Consider the following 17,270-nt stretch of genomic DNA (forward strand, 5'->3'; position numbering starts at 1 on the left):
TTTTATTTACTTTTTAAAATTTTTATTTGATTTGCAGAGAGCGAGGAAGGGAGGGAGAGAGGGAGAGAGAGAAACATCAATTTGTTGTGCCACTTATTTATACATTCATTGCTTGATTCTTGTATGTGCCCTGACCAGGAATTGAACCTACAACCTTGGCATATTAGGATGATGCTCTAACCAACTGACCCACCCAGCCATGGCAGGTTATCAAGTTTTAAATGAAGAGTGTTATCAACTGTGTCAAATGCAGCTGATAGGTCAAGTAAAATGAAAATATCTAACATTGAGTTCCATTAGATATAGCTACGCAACAAGGTCATTGGTAACCTTGATGAGACAAGTTTCTGGAATGTGGAGGTGAATGTTTGATTAGAGTATGTTCTAGAAAGAATGGGAGGAAAGGGTTGGAAGACTATGTATAGTATAGCTCTGGAGGCCAGTAGCCCAGATCAAGGTATCCACAGGGTTCGTTTCTTCTGAGGCCTCTCTCCTTGGCATTAGATGGCCATCTGCGCCCTGTGTCCTCGCAGCCCGTCCTCTGTGTGTGTCTGTTTTCTAATCTCCTGTTTTTATAAGGACCCAGTCAGATTCGATTAGGGCCAAACCATGACCTCATTTTACCCTAATCACCTCTTTAAAGACCCTATTTCTAAGGACAGTCACATTCTGAGGTCCTGGGGATTACAACTTCAACACGAATTTAAAGGGGAGGGGGCACAATTCACCCCATAGACAGGCATTTGAGTATTTTCCAGTGTGGGGCTCTTAGGAGTAATGCTGCCACGAACATTTTGTACATGTTTCAGTGAACACATGTAGACATTTCCATTTCCTGCAATGTATGTGTCCAGGAGTGAAGTTGCTGAATCACAAGGAATGCATATTTAGATTTAGTAAATGCTGTCAAAAGCTTTTCCAAGTGATTGTACCAACTGTCAGTCCCTGGGCAATTTGCTTTTACAGTGGGTGTCACTCCTGGAAGAAGACTATAAGAAACACGCCGAAGATTCTGGAATCAGCCTCCCTGAGAATTTCTCTGTTAGTCAGATCTTTGGCAAGGCCATTTCAGCAAGGAAGATCAACCAACGCATGCTTCAGGCGGTTCTCGCTCTCAGAAAGAAGGGTAAGGATCTAATACTGGCCGTTTTCTGACCCAACCACACCAGGACCCTTGGTAGAGGGTACATCTAAATGTGTTTTGAGGTCACAAATCGTCTGGGCCTTGATGGAAAACTGTCCTTAAAACATAGTCCCAAAGTAAGTTATACCAAAATGGCAAAAAGCAGCACTATCAGAATGGCTGGGAAGATGAAAGAATTGAATTTAATAAAGTGACTTTTGCCAGAGACTGCCTTGTGAGAAAAATTCTCTCCCTCTGGTGACATTAGTAATGACCGGAATGACCCAACCTCTTGTCACAGTGATGATAGAAAGCCTTTTAAACAACTATGATATTTTTTTCAACCTCTGGTTGTCACAGGATGAGCTATGAGTTGGGTGATCTGGATTCAGATGGTGTCAAATGGTCTAAGACCATGGTCGGCAAACTGCGGCTCGCGAGCCACATGCGGCTCTTTGGCCCCTTGAGTGTGGCTCTTCCTAAGCCTTAGGAGTACCCTAATTAAGTTAATAACAATGTACCTACCTATACAGTTTAAGTTTAAAAAATTTGGTTCTCAAAAGAAATTTCAATCGTTGTACTGTTGATATTTGGCTCTGTTGACTAATGAGTTTGCCGACCACTGGTCTAAGACATGAGATCATGTTCATTCAATGGCGATTTATTTAATGTCAGAGCCCAAATCTTCATGAGCGTATTTGAAATCATTCCACCCACTTATCAGTAGACTTGCCTGACTGGCAAAGCCACCCCATATTTCTCACTCATATCATGTGGGAAGTGTCACACCATCGACTAAGCTGTGTCTCGTCTCCAGTATCTCGGGGTTCTTGCTCCATCTGGTTAGGCAGAGAAAGCCCGGTGGCACTGCTGTCTCTGTTTGCATTTTGAAATGGGCATCAGCCTCTGAAAGCCAAAGCAGGTGTTTTGAAATGCAGTTGAGCAGATTTTGCATAACACAGACTGGAAGGTATACTGGAGGGACAGTCCGGAGGCAGATGCAGCATCTCCCTCTGGGCTTCTGAAAGCCCTTAATATACACAGTGGGTTCACTCTCATGTCCCTGTGTCAGGAGGTGCTTAAGGGGGAAGATGATTCTTTCCCAGTGTCAGGAGATTGATGTAAGTGAGTAGAACCCTACTTGGCTCCAGGCAGAGCTTCTCGGGACAAAGTTCTATAGCTGGTCCATTCACTGGTGACTTCTTGCTCAGGGTTTAAAACCTGCATCCTCACCAACAACTGGCTGGATGACAGCACCCAGAGGAGCAGCCTGGCCCAGCTGATGTATGAACTGAGACCACACTTTGACTTCCTGATAGAGTCATGTCGGATTGGAATGGCCAAGCCTGATCCTCAGATCTACAAATTTATGTTGGACACCTTGAAGGCCAGCCCCAATGAGGTACATAATAGATGCTTCCTTTCACTGGGAAAGAATGTTCTAGCGATATTGCCAAAAAGAAAAATGGAGGAGGAGTGAGCAGGCTTGGGTTATCTGGGGCCTGGCAGGAAGGTTGTAGGTCCAGTGGCAGGTTCGATTTCTCTCAGGCCAGGTCATCTAAAGGACTTTTTACCCATCTTTTCTAGAAAGTTCTACCAAAGATAAGCATCTGACCCCTCTCTGTGGCTTTTATAGGACCTTGATCAAAATAGGTATTATTGAAAACTTCTAGACCAGCTGCCTCAGTTTACCTGTAAAAACAGGTCGACCCTGAGAGATTTTCCCAAAGCCACAGGCTAGTCATGGTCACCCCACCAAAGGGTGAACAGGAATGGGCTCCAATATTGCAACAGTCTTCCAAGCACCCCTGCACCCCTTAATTCTGACCTATTCCAAAATAATTTTTGCATTGTATTCCCCTACTCTAATTTTCAAAAAGGTGATTGGACCAAGATTAAATTCCTTTCCCTGACATTTCTGACTCTTTCTTATTGGCCCCACCTCACCCACACCTGATCCAATGAAACCCTGAGCTCCATCATTGGGAATTCTTATCAGGCTCAATGAAACCAGGAAGGTCTTTCTCTCAAACTTTGCTTCTGCTCTCCTCAGTCCCTGGGTTAAGCATTATAACAATGCTCTAAATTTTTGTATGCACATAAGTAAATGTATTTTCATTTAGGGCTTTGGGGTTGAAGGAGCTGCTTACAAGTCCAGGCTTGCTCTAATCCAAGATTATAAATAAATGCACCCATGCTTTCTTCTACTGTTCTAGGAACCTCTTACTCCTTTATTTTTATTAAAATTTATACCTTTGATTCATTCAAAATTTATTTTGAAGTAAGATATGGAGTATCCACTTTTCCCCTCAAACTGGTAAAATCCTATATAATAAAAGGCTAATATGCAAATTGACCAAACAGAGGAACGAACCGTCATTATGACACGCACTGACCACCAGAGGGCAGATATTCAATGCAGGAGCTCCCCCACAGGGGAGCACCGTCCAACCAGAAGCCAGGCCCATGGCTGGCGAGCACATTGGCAGTGGCAGGAGCCTCTCTTGCTGCTGCCTCCGTGGCAGCACTAAGGACATCCCCTGATGGGTCCCGGACCATGAGAGGGTGCAGGCTTGGCTAAGGGACGCCCACCCCCCCCCCCAGTGCACAAATGTTGTGCACCGGGCCTCTAGTAGCTAAATAATCTTTAAATAATCTTTTTCTTCATTGATTAGACATGACACTTTTATTGGAAGCTAAACTGTAATTTGTATTTGGATCTATTCCTAGACTCTCTTCTATCTCATTGATAATTATTTTTTGGTTCATTCCTTTATTAGTACCAAACTTTACTTTTTAACCTTTTATAGCTTTGTTTTCTTATCTGCATGTATTACAGTTCTTTTCCAGACATACTTTTTTGTCAATTCACATGTGTTGATCTTTCTAGATGAATTTTAAAGTCATTTTGATATAGTTTATATTCTTCCTTAATCTTCTCACAGCTTCAAAATTCAGGCTGAAATCAGTAGGTGTATGTGGGAACACATATATCTGTGTGTTTATGTGATTCTTCTGTAATTAAATGTTTTTAATTTTAAGAGTAAAGTTACATGGAGAGAAAAATCATTCTTTATCTCATTATTGTAAAACTAGTGACCTGTCGCGAGAAATTGCGCGAGACCCGCGACCCCTCCCCCCTGCACCATGGGACTGCCCAAGTCCCGGAGACCCACCCCGCATGGCTGGTGCACCGTGGGATGGCCCTGAGTCCTGGAGTGCTGCCCCAATGCCCTGCCTCTGGGTCACGTGGAGCAGCTGCCGGCCCTGCCACTGCTGTGCATGCCACCATCTTGTGATGGCGTTATGGTGTGAGGGTCAATTTGCATATTACTTCTTTATTATATAGGATAGTCACTATTTACAAACTAATGTATTTATTTCGGTGTTGTCTCTCGTGCATGAAGTTCACTTTGGTTGAAGTGATGCTAGTGTCCATGCTATTTGGATTCAGGTTGTTTTCTTGGATGACATCGGGGCCAATCTGAAGGCAGCCCGTGATTTAGGAATGGTCACCATCCTCGTCCATGACAGTGACATGGCCCTGCAAGAGCTGGAGAAAGTCACTGGGGTGCAGGTAACTGCACATCTGTGCTGAGTGGGATATCCTGTTTCTTGTCTCTGTTTAGGTACATGAGACAAAACAAGTCAGAGCAGAAGTTCTGTGGAGGCAGTTCATTGCTCCAGGCATGGTTCCCAGGTAGCCCTCCTGGGTGGAAGTTCATTACCCATTGTGCAAGTACCATGGAGTCCTTGAAGAACACCTTGTTACTTTCTCTGCAGTCAATGGACAGAGAAACGATGCTCTGAGAGCAAGAATCTGTACTAGTCAGAGTCAGGGGAACCAAGATGAGAGTGGGGCTTTCAAAGCCACCCTGTTTTACTCTTTCGAGTGAATATTGAAAATCTAGCTGCTAGGTCTGCCCCAGTGTGCGTAGGGAACCCAGCCCTTACCTTGTGTGCCAGGTCATGCGGCTGGCACTCGGGTGTAGTTGTTTGGTTCCTGCTGGTTTACGCCCTCATGCCAGTTTGAAGGAAGGCTTTTATGTAAAATCTGTCCCTGACACTGAGGACAGGGTGTCCTTAATCACCCCCTGGGGGCTGCCTGGCCATTAGCCTGTTCTGCCAAAGCTGAGCAACCTTTTGCTCTTTTGACTTTACCTAAGATCACCCATCCCACCAAGTCCAGGAGTGACAGTTATACCAACTTTTAGCATAACTCGGTGCTTCGCCCAGGGTTGTCAGTGTAATGGGAGAGGAGGGAGGCGGGAGCCCATACACTTGATTGTGCTAGATGGATTTCAAAGGCATCACAACCATTTTCTTAAAGGGAATTGTGTCGTTTCCTCGGGCTACCACAAAGCAGCACAGACTGGGTCTGAAACAACAGTCTCACTAGGAGGCTGCAAGTCCAAGATTGAGGTGTTGGCAGGTTGGTTTCTTCTGAGGCCTCTCTCCTGGGCTTGTGGATGGCTGCTCTCTTGCTGTGTCTTCACACGGTCTTCCCCTGTGTGTGTCCTAATCTCCTCTACTTATAAGGACACCAGTTAAATGGGATTCTTACTCCCCTGGGTCCACCCAGGGGCCTCATTTAACCTGAATCACCTCTTTAAAGACCTTCCCCCCAAATACAGTCATATTCTGAGGCCCTGAGAGTTAGGATTTCAACAGGAGACACAATTTAGCTCAGAACAATTGTCTTTTTGTCTTTAACAAATAAATAAAAATGTATAGCTAATGACTTCATAACCTTAAAGCATCTGGTACAAGCGTATTGAGTCCTTCTACAAGCCTGGAAATATCACCCAACAGAGCAGAAAGCGCCCAGACTTGGGACCAGAGCATCCACCTGTTTGTCCCATTTACGAGGTTTGCCCCCTCATCACATCTGAGCCACAGATTCCTGTTTTGTAAAATTGGGAAAGGAAGGCATGTCTCACCCATTTTCTCCTAGGGGGGTGGGGAAGATACAAGGAAAAATGGAAATGAGTCCCTTTTGAACAGAGACATGCTTCTTATCTCTCAGGAAGGCTGTGGGACTCAGTCATGAACAGGCTTGTAAATTGTACAAACACATGGGAAAACCATTAGAGTAGGAAACCCCCACCCTTTCCACCGTGGAAGCAGTGGGGCATCACTGGTGAGTGACCTAGGAAGCTGGGAACACATCAAAAGTAGGTCCCCAAGGGACACTGGCCATAGTGGTCCATGTCTTGGCTCCTCTGGCCAGACAAGGCTCATTGCCATCAGAGGCAACACACTGTCCACCCCCCATCCCCACTGCCATACCCCAGGTCCTCTCTAGACACCACAGAGGTGGGGGGCTCACCCTGTGTCCCCCGCTGAGGACACCTATGCGGACCCTCCCATGTTTAAAAGGGAGGTGGATCCCACAGTTTATTTCCCCCATTTTAGAGGTGAGAATACTGCATGGCTGTGGAGTGCTTCTTCCTCAGGTTGCACCTTTGGGACTAAAGATGAGAAATTGAGCAGCAGAAGTCACTAACATGCTGCTCCATTCATGTCACGTGCTCATCCTGTCCTTTGTCATCTCTGTCCCCAGGAAACTGACACCAATAAGTTATAGAAGCCCCTTAAAGACACTTTGTTCAGGAATTTACCTGAATACTGTAAAAAGATGGGTTCTCGGAACCCCTAGGACGCCAGAGGACAGAAAGCGGCGTGCAGGCAGAAGACTATCCGCTGAATTGTATCCATAGGTTGAAACCCTAAGCCCCAAGACCTCAGAATGTGACTGTACTTGTAGATGGAGCCTTTAAATATGTTTATTTCCATTGGTTTTTTATTTTATAGAGAGAGGAAAGGAGGGGGAGAGAGAGAGACATCAATGTGAAAGAGAAATCTCGATCAGCTGCCTCCTGGATGCCCCACACTGGGGATCAAGCCCACAACCTGGGGATGTGTCTTGTGTGGGAATCGAACCGATGACTTTTTAGTGCATGGGATGACCCTCCACCAATGGAGCCACACCAGACATAGATGGGGTCTTTAAAGAACGAATTAAGGTGAAATGAGGCCATTTCGGTGGACCCTAATCCAATATGGCTCTTATCCTTATAAGAAGAGGAAATTAGGACAGACACACAGAGGGAAGGCCATGAGGACACAGCAAGCAGGTAGCCATCTACAAGCCAAGGAGAGAGGCCGGGAGGAACCAACCCTGCCAACACCTTGATTTAGGATTTCTAGCTTTGAAAATAGTGAGAAAATACATTTCTGTTGATTCAGTCACTCAGTTTATGGTCCATTGTTATGGCAACCCTAGCAGACCAACGAAGGCACAGAGAGTTTGGTTTTGGCTGAGTTGGAGGAGAAACCCTTCAGCAGAGCCATAGAGCCATGCCATGGTGGTACGGCTGGCTGTTCTGGGAACTCTGTATTCCTGGCAGTATTCAACATGAGCCTGGGTGACCCCTTGAAGAACTGCCCTAGAGAAGAATTATACTAACGCCCAACATCTCAGAGTTTTAGAGCAAGTGGTATTTATTTCTTGCTTATGTAAAAGCAGTTGTTGGCAGCCAGGTACTTGGCTTTGCCCAGCTATGCAAGGATCTGGTTGATGGAGGACCCACCATCTTCCATCTGTGGTTTCCGAGTTCACATCGGACACTCAACTGGGAAATCAAGAAAAGAGGACGTAGAGGATCGGGTGGGGATTTTCATGGGCTAGGCCGACAGGCCATACTCTTCTGTCTGCATTTCATCAGTCAGGACTCAGCCAGGGGCCTCCATGGAACTGAAAGGAAGGAGAAGAAATGACGTCCAGTTGTGCTCTAATCAAACAGAGGCAGTGAATCCTGGCTTTGGCATTTTCTCAGATGGCAAATTTAGGTACATTTCTTATCGCTCTGAATCTCAGTGTTCACAGCTTTATAATGAGATGGTGGTGCCGCAGGAGAGGAGGATGGGTTGGTCAGTCCCTGATGGAGGCTGTGGGAGGTGAGCTCGCTGGAGTTTTGGAAACTCACTCTGAGAACCCCCCATGGAAGGAAGCAGAAGACGCCTCTCTCACTGTACCTCTCACTGTGTACCTTCTACTTTCAGCTTCTCAAAACAGAAGTCGCAGCCCCTCTCCCAATCCCATGCCATCCAAATGACGTGAGCCATGGGTATGTGCCAATCAAGGTAAGTGAGCACTCTCCCTCCGTCAGCTGAGTACTCTAACTGGGTCTCCTAAAATGACTCACAGAGACATTTGTTCAATATCAAGGGTAGTGACTAGCCATTGTTTATAGGGAAATCATATCTCCCACAAGCATAATTTCTCAAAAATCAATAGAAGACACGGACCATATGCAGGCAGCAGCCATAAATGCGGGCAGAGGGTTGCAGCCGACATGGTAAAGTGGGCATTACAGGATGAGTAGGAGTTGAGTGTAAGAACGTAGTACTGGAAGCTACGGGTCAGAGTCAGTATAGCCCCTCCTATGAGGCACCTTCAGACCTCATCTCTATATTGATGAAGAGTGAGGGGCTCATTGCTTGGGTCTGGGGTCTGGCTGTAACCTTGTGTCTTCAACCCCATGGACAGGCTTATTCTTGTCATCCTCTTGATGCGTATCCCACCACTTGTGATAGATTCCTCATTTTGCCTTCAAGAAGGGTGTTCAGAACTGCTTCACTGCCCCTGCCACCACCCAGACTCAAGAGCTGGAGCAGTGACCTCTGGGGAGCCCCAGCTGAGCCCAGGCGCAGGGGGTGCTGTTGTATGCATCTCCCTGGATGCCAATGCAACCCAAACTGGGTTGTAATAGATCTTTCCCCTTTTCCAGCTTTAAGGCCATTTTGTTAACATGTCATTTAAAGGATGGGAAAGCACTTTTGCTGAGCTACTCAGCTGAGTCAGATACAAAGCAGCAAAATGGGCCTTTAGTTAGGATCCGTTTAGAACAGAGGCTGATGAGGATCATTTGAGTGGACTTCAGCACTATAACATTTTTCAATATAAGGACTATGGAGTTTAAAGTTAAATTACCTCCCTTTACCAAGTACTAAAGGGAAGACTGTGGAACATATTCTTTTAAAAAGTTTTTTTATTGACCAGAGCAGTGATGGCGAACCTATGACACGCGTGTCAGAGGTGACACGCAAACTCATTTTTTTGGTTGATTTTTCTTTGTAAAATGGCATTTAAATATATAAAATAAATATCAAAAATATAAATCCTTGTTTTACTATGGTTACAAATATCAAAAAATTTCTGTATGTGACACGGCACCAGAGTTAAGTTAGGGTTTTTCAAAATACTGACACGCTGAGCTCAAAAGGTTTGCCATCACTGGACTAGAGGCCCAGTGCACAAATTTGTGCACTGGTGGGGTCCAGCGGCCATCGGGGGCAGGCCAGCTGGGGCAAAGGGCTGTGGGCGGTCTGTCAGCCGGCCCCATCCTTGATTGGGATGGGGGTGCCAGCTCCTGGGCAGGGCCAGCCAGCTGGGGCAAGGGACTACAGGCATACTCGATTGTTCTGCTTCAGTTGATTTGCATATTACCCTTATATTATATAGGATTTGAGAGAGGGAGAGAGAGAAACATTGATTTGTTGTTCCACTTATTTATGCATTCATTGGTTGATTCTTATACATGCCCTGACCACAACCCACAACCTTGGTATATAGGGACAATGCTCTAACTAACTGAGCTACCCGGCTAGGGCAGTGGAACATATTCTTAATAAGATTGTAGTTCAGGAATGGGTTTGTAAAAAGTCAGCCTAATGTTTTCTTGAGCAAAATAGCTTGTTGGGAATCATGACCCAAACTTCCAGTTTGGAACACCAGCTTGGAGAAATCTGGGATGCAGCTGAATGGAATTGTCCTGAGTGAATTTCTATAATGTGAAGATTATTTTCCTCATTCATTTCCATTAATAAGTTGGAGATATGTACATGTGGGAAAAATAGGCTATATTTTGACTATATTTTGAATTGCTTTGGTTGGTTAGACCCCACTGTACTAGTCAGAGGAGGCCTAGCACTGTCCCAAACAACCCAGCTTTCAGTGGCTGAATACCAGGTCTGCTTCTTGTACAGCACAGTCCAGTGTGGGTGAGGAGTGGGCTCTCTCCACGCAGTCATTCAAGCACCCAGGCCCTTCCTTCTGCTGGTTCCACCTTCCTCAAGGCCCAATCCATTCAGGTTCAGACAGAAAAAGAGAGGGAGGACCAAGCACGGGAGGGCCTGGATGTAGCACACGTTTCTTTCGCTCATATGCCATTGGCCAGAACTCAGTCACATGGCCACACTCACTGCAAAGAAGTGGGGGGAGAGCTGGAAAATGCCACCATGTGCCAGGAGAAGAGCACCGATATTGAGCCCTAGCAGCCGCTGCCACACCCGTGTAGTCCAGAAAGGACTAGAAGTTTGTAGCAAACTTGAAAAAAAATTCATATTCAAGATACAAACAGCTTTTAACCAAATAATCCTGGGCAGCTCCTGCATTGAGCGTCTGTGCCCTCTGCACAAAACTGATCCCCAGTTTTAAATATTGAAAACATGACAAACCACACCAGAAACTCCAATAGTATAAGGGCCTTTTAAGGAAGATGCAAAGTTCTTTTGGTTTTGGGTTTTTCTCCCCCAACATTATAATCTTCTTTGCAAGCTTCTTATATAAGTTACAGTGAAAACCACCTGCTTTTATTGCAGTTTGGCGAGTTGTCCCTTTTCAGACAACTTTCAGCATTGGGGTCTTAGGCTGAGAAATCTTGTCCAAACAAGATCTGGATATATGCTGAAGTGGCCTGGATGGTCTGCAGAAGAGGGGTCTGTTTCTGGCTGGCCTGGTGGTGTGGTGACTTCCTGCTCACCTCTCTCTTCCACAGCCCGGGGTGCATCTGCATTTTGTGGAGCTGGGCTCTGGCCCTGCTGTGTGCCTCTGCCATGGGTTTCCTGAGAGCTGGTTCTCTTGGAGGTACCAGGTAAGGAAAACTGGGTAAAGGTACCCCAGTCAGGCAAGGCAAGGAGAAAGCCTAATGGTGTGCCCCAGCCTGAACATCATTAAGAAGCAAAACCTTACAGTGGAGCATTGTTGCCAAAGTATGGCTGTGATACCGCAGAAATGTTGGGGCTGGAGATTGCTCCAGACCTCAGAGCTGTGTTAGTCCATATGCCACCTTTGCAGAGTAAAGAAGAAAAAGCAGACTTCTTCAAGACACTTTATGCCACCTCCCAGAAATTTTTGTAATGATTATAGAAATATACAAGGTCTTTGTTAGGAAAGGTGCTCCCTTAGATGTGGCATTAGATGCAGTGCACAAACCCTACCACCAGTGGTCCATGGCAGCCCTGTCCAGGTGGGCTCGTTCCAGCTCCATGAAATACCTGGTAATGTCAGGTGGCACTTTGGATTGAGCCATTTACAAGACCATGGGGATAGAGCAGCCACGGGCAAACTACCGCCCGTGGGCCGCATCCGGCCCGTTTGAAATGAATAAAACTAAAAAAAAAGAAAAAGACCGTACCCTTTTATGTAATGATGTTTACTTTGAATTTACATTAGTTCACACAAACACTCCATCCATGCTTTTGTTCTGGCCCTCCGGTCCAGTTTAGGAACCCATTGTGGCCCTCGAGTCAAAAAGTTTGGCCACCCCTGGGATAGAGGAAGCAAAGAGGGAGTGTCAGCCAAACACTATAAGACTACCCTGTATGTACCTGAGTTGTGTTTTCTAGATCCCAGCTCTGGTCCAGGCGGGTTTCCGGGTACTAGCATTGGACATGAAAGGTTATGGAGACTCATCTGCTCCTGCTGGTGGGTAAATGTTGGTCATGCCTTCTGACTGTTCAAGCTCTCCACTGCACTGTCTTCCTCTGGTCCCAGGTCAGGGCAGGCAGTCCTTTAAGGGTGCCTGACCTTGTGCCTCCCCCTCCCGCAGTGTCCTCGGTCTATGCGGTTCGGGTCCCAGATGCCCCTGCTCCTCCTACTCTGGATGAATATGAGAAGCCCAATAGCCTGTGTCCTTAGGGTGTCTCCTGCTGGTTGGTGGGGATGTAGAGTGTGTGATGGACCATCCAGCTCCAGAACATTTTCATCCTGCAGAACTGGGACTCTGTACCCATTAAATAATAACTCTTCATTCCTCCCTTGCAATGACTCTTTTGCTTTCTGTCTCTATGAAGTTGACTACACTAGGAGCCTCATATAAGTGGACCAAACAGTATTTATCCTTTTGTGCATCACTCATTTCACTTATGATAATGTCTTCAAGGTTCATTCATGTTGCATCACAATTTCCAATTTCCTTTTTAAGGCTGAATAATATTCCATTGAATGGATATACCACATTTGTTTGTCTGTTCATCCATCAATGGACACTTGGGTTGCCTCCACTTTTGACTATTGTGAATATGCTTCTTTGAACATGGGTGTGCAAATATCTGTTTGAGTCCCTTTTTTCAATTCTTTGGGTTATATATCCAGAAGTCAAATTGCTAAGTCATAGGTAATTAATAGGCCCCATTCTTAACCCAGCACTTAGGGATCCCAGTGGAAGTCTATCCAAGGATAGGTATCAGGGAGCCTGTGAGCCCCTGAGATCACATGTGGGTTTATGAGCATTTTTCATTGTTCTGATCAGCTTCAGAGGGGTCTTCAGCCCAAAACTGTTTAAGAACCCTAGGTATGGAGGCAGGAACCTGAAACAGCCAGGTTTGCAGCAAAACTCCTGGTCCCTGTATCAGCTATGCTGTTAGCAGTGTTGGCTTGGTAAGCCAACCCAGCTGTTTAAAACCCTGTTTTTGAGCTGCTTCCCCCAATTTAAATTAAATTATTCCCCTAGATAAAATGTCTATTCATCTATACTGCAATCTTCCCTGAATCCCCTAGGCATAACTTGGTAATATAATTTATCATTCAATCTAGAACACTATTAAAAGTAAAAGAAATACACTATTAATAATAACACATATAAACTGAAACTGGGACTTATGTTCATACCTGAATTATAACTCATTTTTAAAAATAAACCCATGATTTACACATTAACTATTGTTGAATATTTTGTATAACATGAATTCTCAAGCCAAGCATAATCATTTGGAATACAGACACACTCAGTTCAAATGTTTTGTGTATAAATTTTATATAATTTGTTAGTAGGTTTTAAGTAACAAATTATTTTCCCTAAAATTTTGACACCTTTGTCCCACTACTTTCTAGTTTTCCTGTTGGTACTGAGAAATCCCATGCCATTCTGACCAATAAGCCTTTCTGTGTGACCATTTATTTTTTCTTCCTTACTCTTGACACTTTAGGGTCTTTTCTTTATCTGTTTATTCTAAAATGGTCTGATATTGTGCTATGATATAGGTGTGTTTTTTTTTTTCATATACTTTGCTGGATACATTTATCTTTCAGTTCTTGGAAATTTTTTTGAATCATTTCTTTGGTAATTTTTATTCCTTTTTCTTTTTCCTTTCTGGAATTGCTAATATTGTTAAAATACTCATACTACTCAAAACAATCTACAGATTCAATGCAATCTCTATCACAATCCCAATAGCATTTTTTACAGAAAAAGAAAACACAATTCTGCAATTCATGTGGCTCCACAAAAGACCAATAGTCAAATCAATTAGAGAGAACAAAACTGGAGGACTCACACATCCTGAGTTAAAAATATATTAAATCTACAATAATCAAAACAGTATGGTACTGGCATAAAGACAGATACACAGACCAATGGAACAGAATATTGAGCCCAGAAATAAAGCCACCCATATACGGTCAACTGCTCTTCAACATGAGTGCCAAAAACACGCAATAGGGAAAGGATAGTCTCCTCAACAAATAGTGTTGGGAAAACGAAATATTCACATATAAAATAATGAAGTTGGACCCTTATCTTACACCTTACCTTACAAAAAAAATCAACTCGCCTGGCCAGCATTGCTCAGTAGTTGAGCATTAACCTATGAACCAGAAAGTCACAGTTCGATTTCGGTCAGGGCACATCCCAGTGTGGAGCTTGCAGGAGGCAGCTGATCAATGATTCTCTCTCATCATTGATATTTCTATCTCTCTCCTTCTCCCTTCCTCTCTGAAATCAATAAAAATATATATTTTAAAAATTCAACTCAAAATGGAATAAAATTTAAAAGTAAGACTTGAAACTAAACCTTCTAGCAGAAAACATAGGGGAAAAGCTTCTCGGTAATGATTTCATGGATGTGACACCAAAAGCACAGGCAACAAAAACAAAAGTAAGCAAGTAGACTGCTTCAATCTAAGAATTTAATAAGATAAATTTATTTATTTATTTATTTATTTATTTATGGCAAACAGGCCCTTGTAGTTTGTTGGTAATTTTTAATCATGCAAAATATATATATATATATATATTAGAGGCCTGGTGCACAAAAATTTGTGCACTGGGGGGGAGGGGCATTCCTCAGCCCCGCCTGTGCCCTCTCACAGTCTGTGACCCCTCGGGGGATGTCCACCTGCTGGCTTAGGCCCGCTCCCCGGGGGATTGTGCCTAAACTGGCAGTCAGACATCCCTCTGGCAGCCCGGGAGCGCTCGGGCGGTGTCCACCTACCAGCGGGGAGCAGGCCTAAGCTACAGTTGGACATCCTTAGCTCTGCTGAGGAGGTGGGAGAGGCTCCCACCACCACCGTTGTACTGGCAGCCTTCAGCCTGGCTTGTGGCTGAGCAGAGCTCCCCCTGTGGGAGCACACTGACCACCAGGGGGCAGTTCCTGCATTGAGCATCTGCCCCCTGGTGGTCAGTGTGTGTCATAGTGACCAGTCATTCCCAGTCATTCCGCTGTTAGGGTCAACTTGCATATTACCCTTTTATTATATAGGATAGAGGCCTGGTGCATGGGTGGGGCTGGCTGGTTTTCCCTGAAGGTATCCCAGATCAGGGTGGGGGTCCTGCTGGGGTGCCTGGCCAGCCTGGATGAGGGGCTGATGGCTGTTTGCAGGCTGGCCAAGCCCCCGAGCCGGAACCCTCACCCCATGAGGGTGTGGCCAGCCTGGGTGAGGGGCTGATAGCTGTTTGCAGGCTGGCCACAGCCCCTTCAGGGTGGGGGTCCCCACTGGGTTGCCTGGCCAGCCTGGCTGAGGGGCTGAGGGCCATTTTCAGGTTGGCCATAGCCCCTTCAGGGTGGGGTCCCCCCTGGGGTGCTTGGCCAGCCTGGGTTAGGGTCTGATGGCTGCTTTCAGGCTGGCCACAACCCCTTCAGAGTGGTGGGTCCTGCTGGGGTGCCTGTCCAGTCTGGGTGAGGGGCTGATGGCTGTTTGCAGGCTGACCAAGCCCCCCAGTGGAGACCCTCACCCCATGATGGTGTAGCCAGCCTGGGTGAGTGGCTGATGGCTGTTTGCAGGCTGGCCACGGCCCCCAGCCACACAAGCTCCCAGTGAAGGCTGGCTGGAAGCAGATATCTGGGATTTATTTATCTTCTATAATTGAAACTTTGTTGCCTTGAGTGGAGGCCACAGCCAGCCAGGGCAGGCGGGAAGCTTGGCTTCCTCCATCACCAGGGCAACCAAGCCTCCTGCTTGCTCCAGCTCTGTGGCTGCTGGCTGCCATCTTGGTTGGGTTAATTTGCATATAGTCGTTCTGATTGGCTGGTGGGTGTGGCTAGGGTGTAGCAGAGGTGCGGTCAATTTGCATGTTTCTCTTTTATTAGGATATATATATATATATATATATATATATATATATATATATATATTTTTTTTTTTTTTAATTGCAGAAATAGAAGAATATTCCTTGGAAATAGTATGCAAGGTAAGAAGAGTCTTTGGATAACATCTGTAATATCTTTTTCATCCTGGAATTTTTACTTTTATAAGACAGAAATGTGGGTACTCATTTAAATCCTAGGGAAACATCATTTCACAGAATTTAGGTGTAAATTCTTACTGAAAGTTGAGATAACATTTCAAAATGATAGCCAACGATTGCTGTATGGAAGAGGAAACTGAGTCACAGGGAGGGAAAGTCATTGCCTGAGGTCAACAGCCAGTAGAGCCAGGTTTGAACCCTATACAATAGCTCCCCCATCCCTCCTCTTAGCCACTCCACCAGATTGTCTTTCCATCCTGGGAATTTTAAAAATCACTATATTTTGGTAAAAGATATTGATGGCCAGCCCTAAGGATTATTGTATGGATTGGTGACTGTAATGGCATTCATATTCTAAGGTGGCCAGAAGCACCATGGGGGAGGGGGACCCTCACCTCCAAGCTTGCAGGGGGAGAAAGGGGCAGACCATCTTAGAACAGAAGCAAAGGCTGGAGGGGTCAAGGGGAAGAAACGGAAAACTGGCAATAATGCTGATTACACTCAAATTATAAAAAGCCACCATCTCAGAGTCACCACTCCAGTGGAGCTCCCCCCATTCAGCCCCTCACGCAGCCTTTGCATCTCATAAGGGAGCATGGGTAAAAGCTTAATTTCCAGCTAGGGTTGTTTTTCCTTCCTCAATTTCTAAGTCTTTGCCTCCCCCACTCTGCCACTTCTGAGAGGATGCTGGAAAGGGAAGGGAGATAACTCAAAAGCCAGTGAAATGATTGAACATTGTGTTAGTTTGCTCGGGCTGCCATAACAAAGTACTGCAGACTGAGTGGCTAAAGCAACAGCAATTTATTCTCTTGCCATTCCAGAGGCTAGAAGCCTGAGATCAAGGTGTCGGCATGGTTTATTTGAGGCTTCTAGATGAGGCTTGAAGATGGCCATCTTCTCTCTGTGTCTTTACATGGCTTTTCCTCTGTGTGTATCTATGTCCAAATCTCCTCTTCTTTTTTTAAAATGTGTTTTTTTAATTGATTTTTTTGAGAGAAAGGAAGGGAGGGAGAGAGAGAGAAACATCAATGAGCCATCTATTGGCTGCCTACTACATACCCACTACTGGGGATCGAGCCTGCATCCCAGGGATGTGCCCTGATGGGGAATTGACCTGGTGATGTCTCAGTGAATGGGACGACCCTCCCACTGATGGAGCTAACTCTCCTCTTCTTATAAGGACACCAGTCATTGGATTAGGGCTCACCCTAATGACCTCATTTTAACTTTCATCACCTTTTTTAATGACCCCATCTTCAGATACAGTCGCATTCGGAGGTACCAAGGGTTAGGGCTTCAACCTATGAATTTTAGGGAGATAAAATTCAGTCCAAAAC

The 17,270-nt window shown here is 45.2% G+C and overlaps 1 protein-coding gene across 2 annotated transcripts in view; it reads left to right on the forward strand.

The window, feature by feature from the left end:
* The window catches only part of LOC132235331 (bifunctional epoxide hydrolase 2-like), a 66,893-nt gene that overhangs the window by 27,517 nt on the left and 22,106 nt on the right, over positions 1–17,270 (forward strand). The window contains exons 3-9 of one of the 2 annotated variants that reach the window (XM_059697533.1): positions 967–1,126; positions 2,335–2,525; positions 4,578–4,700; positions 8,189–8,269; positions 10,966–11,061; positions 11,816–11,894; positions 15,842–15,876. In XM_059697533.1, coding sequence (XP_059553516.1) covers positions 967–1,126; positions 2,335–2,525; positions 4,578–4,700; positions 8,189–8,269; positions 10,966–11,061; positions 11,816–11,894; positions 15,842–15,876 — 765 coding nt within the window. Of the gene's footprint in view, positions 1–966; positions 1,127–2,334; positions 2,526–4,577; positions 4,701–8,188; positions 8,270–10,965; positions 11,062–11,815; positions 11,895–12,018; positions 12,154–15,841; positions 15,877–17,270 lie in introns of those variants that run through there. The other variant, XM_059697532.1, reaches the window with a different exon arrangement.

This window comes from Myotis daubentonii, chromosome 5, assembly GCF_963259705.1.
Source record: "Myotis daubentonii chromosome 5, mMyoDau2.1, whole genome shotgun sequence".
In the NCBI taxonomy this organism is placed as follows: domain Eukaryota; kingdom Metazoa; phylum Chordata; class Mammalia; order Chiroptera; family Vespertilionidae; genus Myotis; species Myotis daubentonii.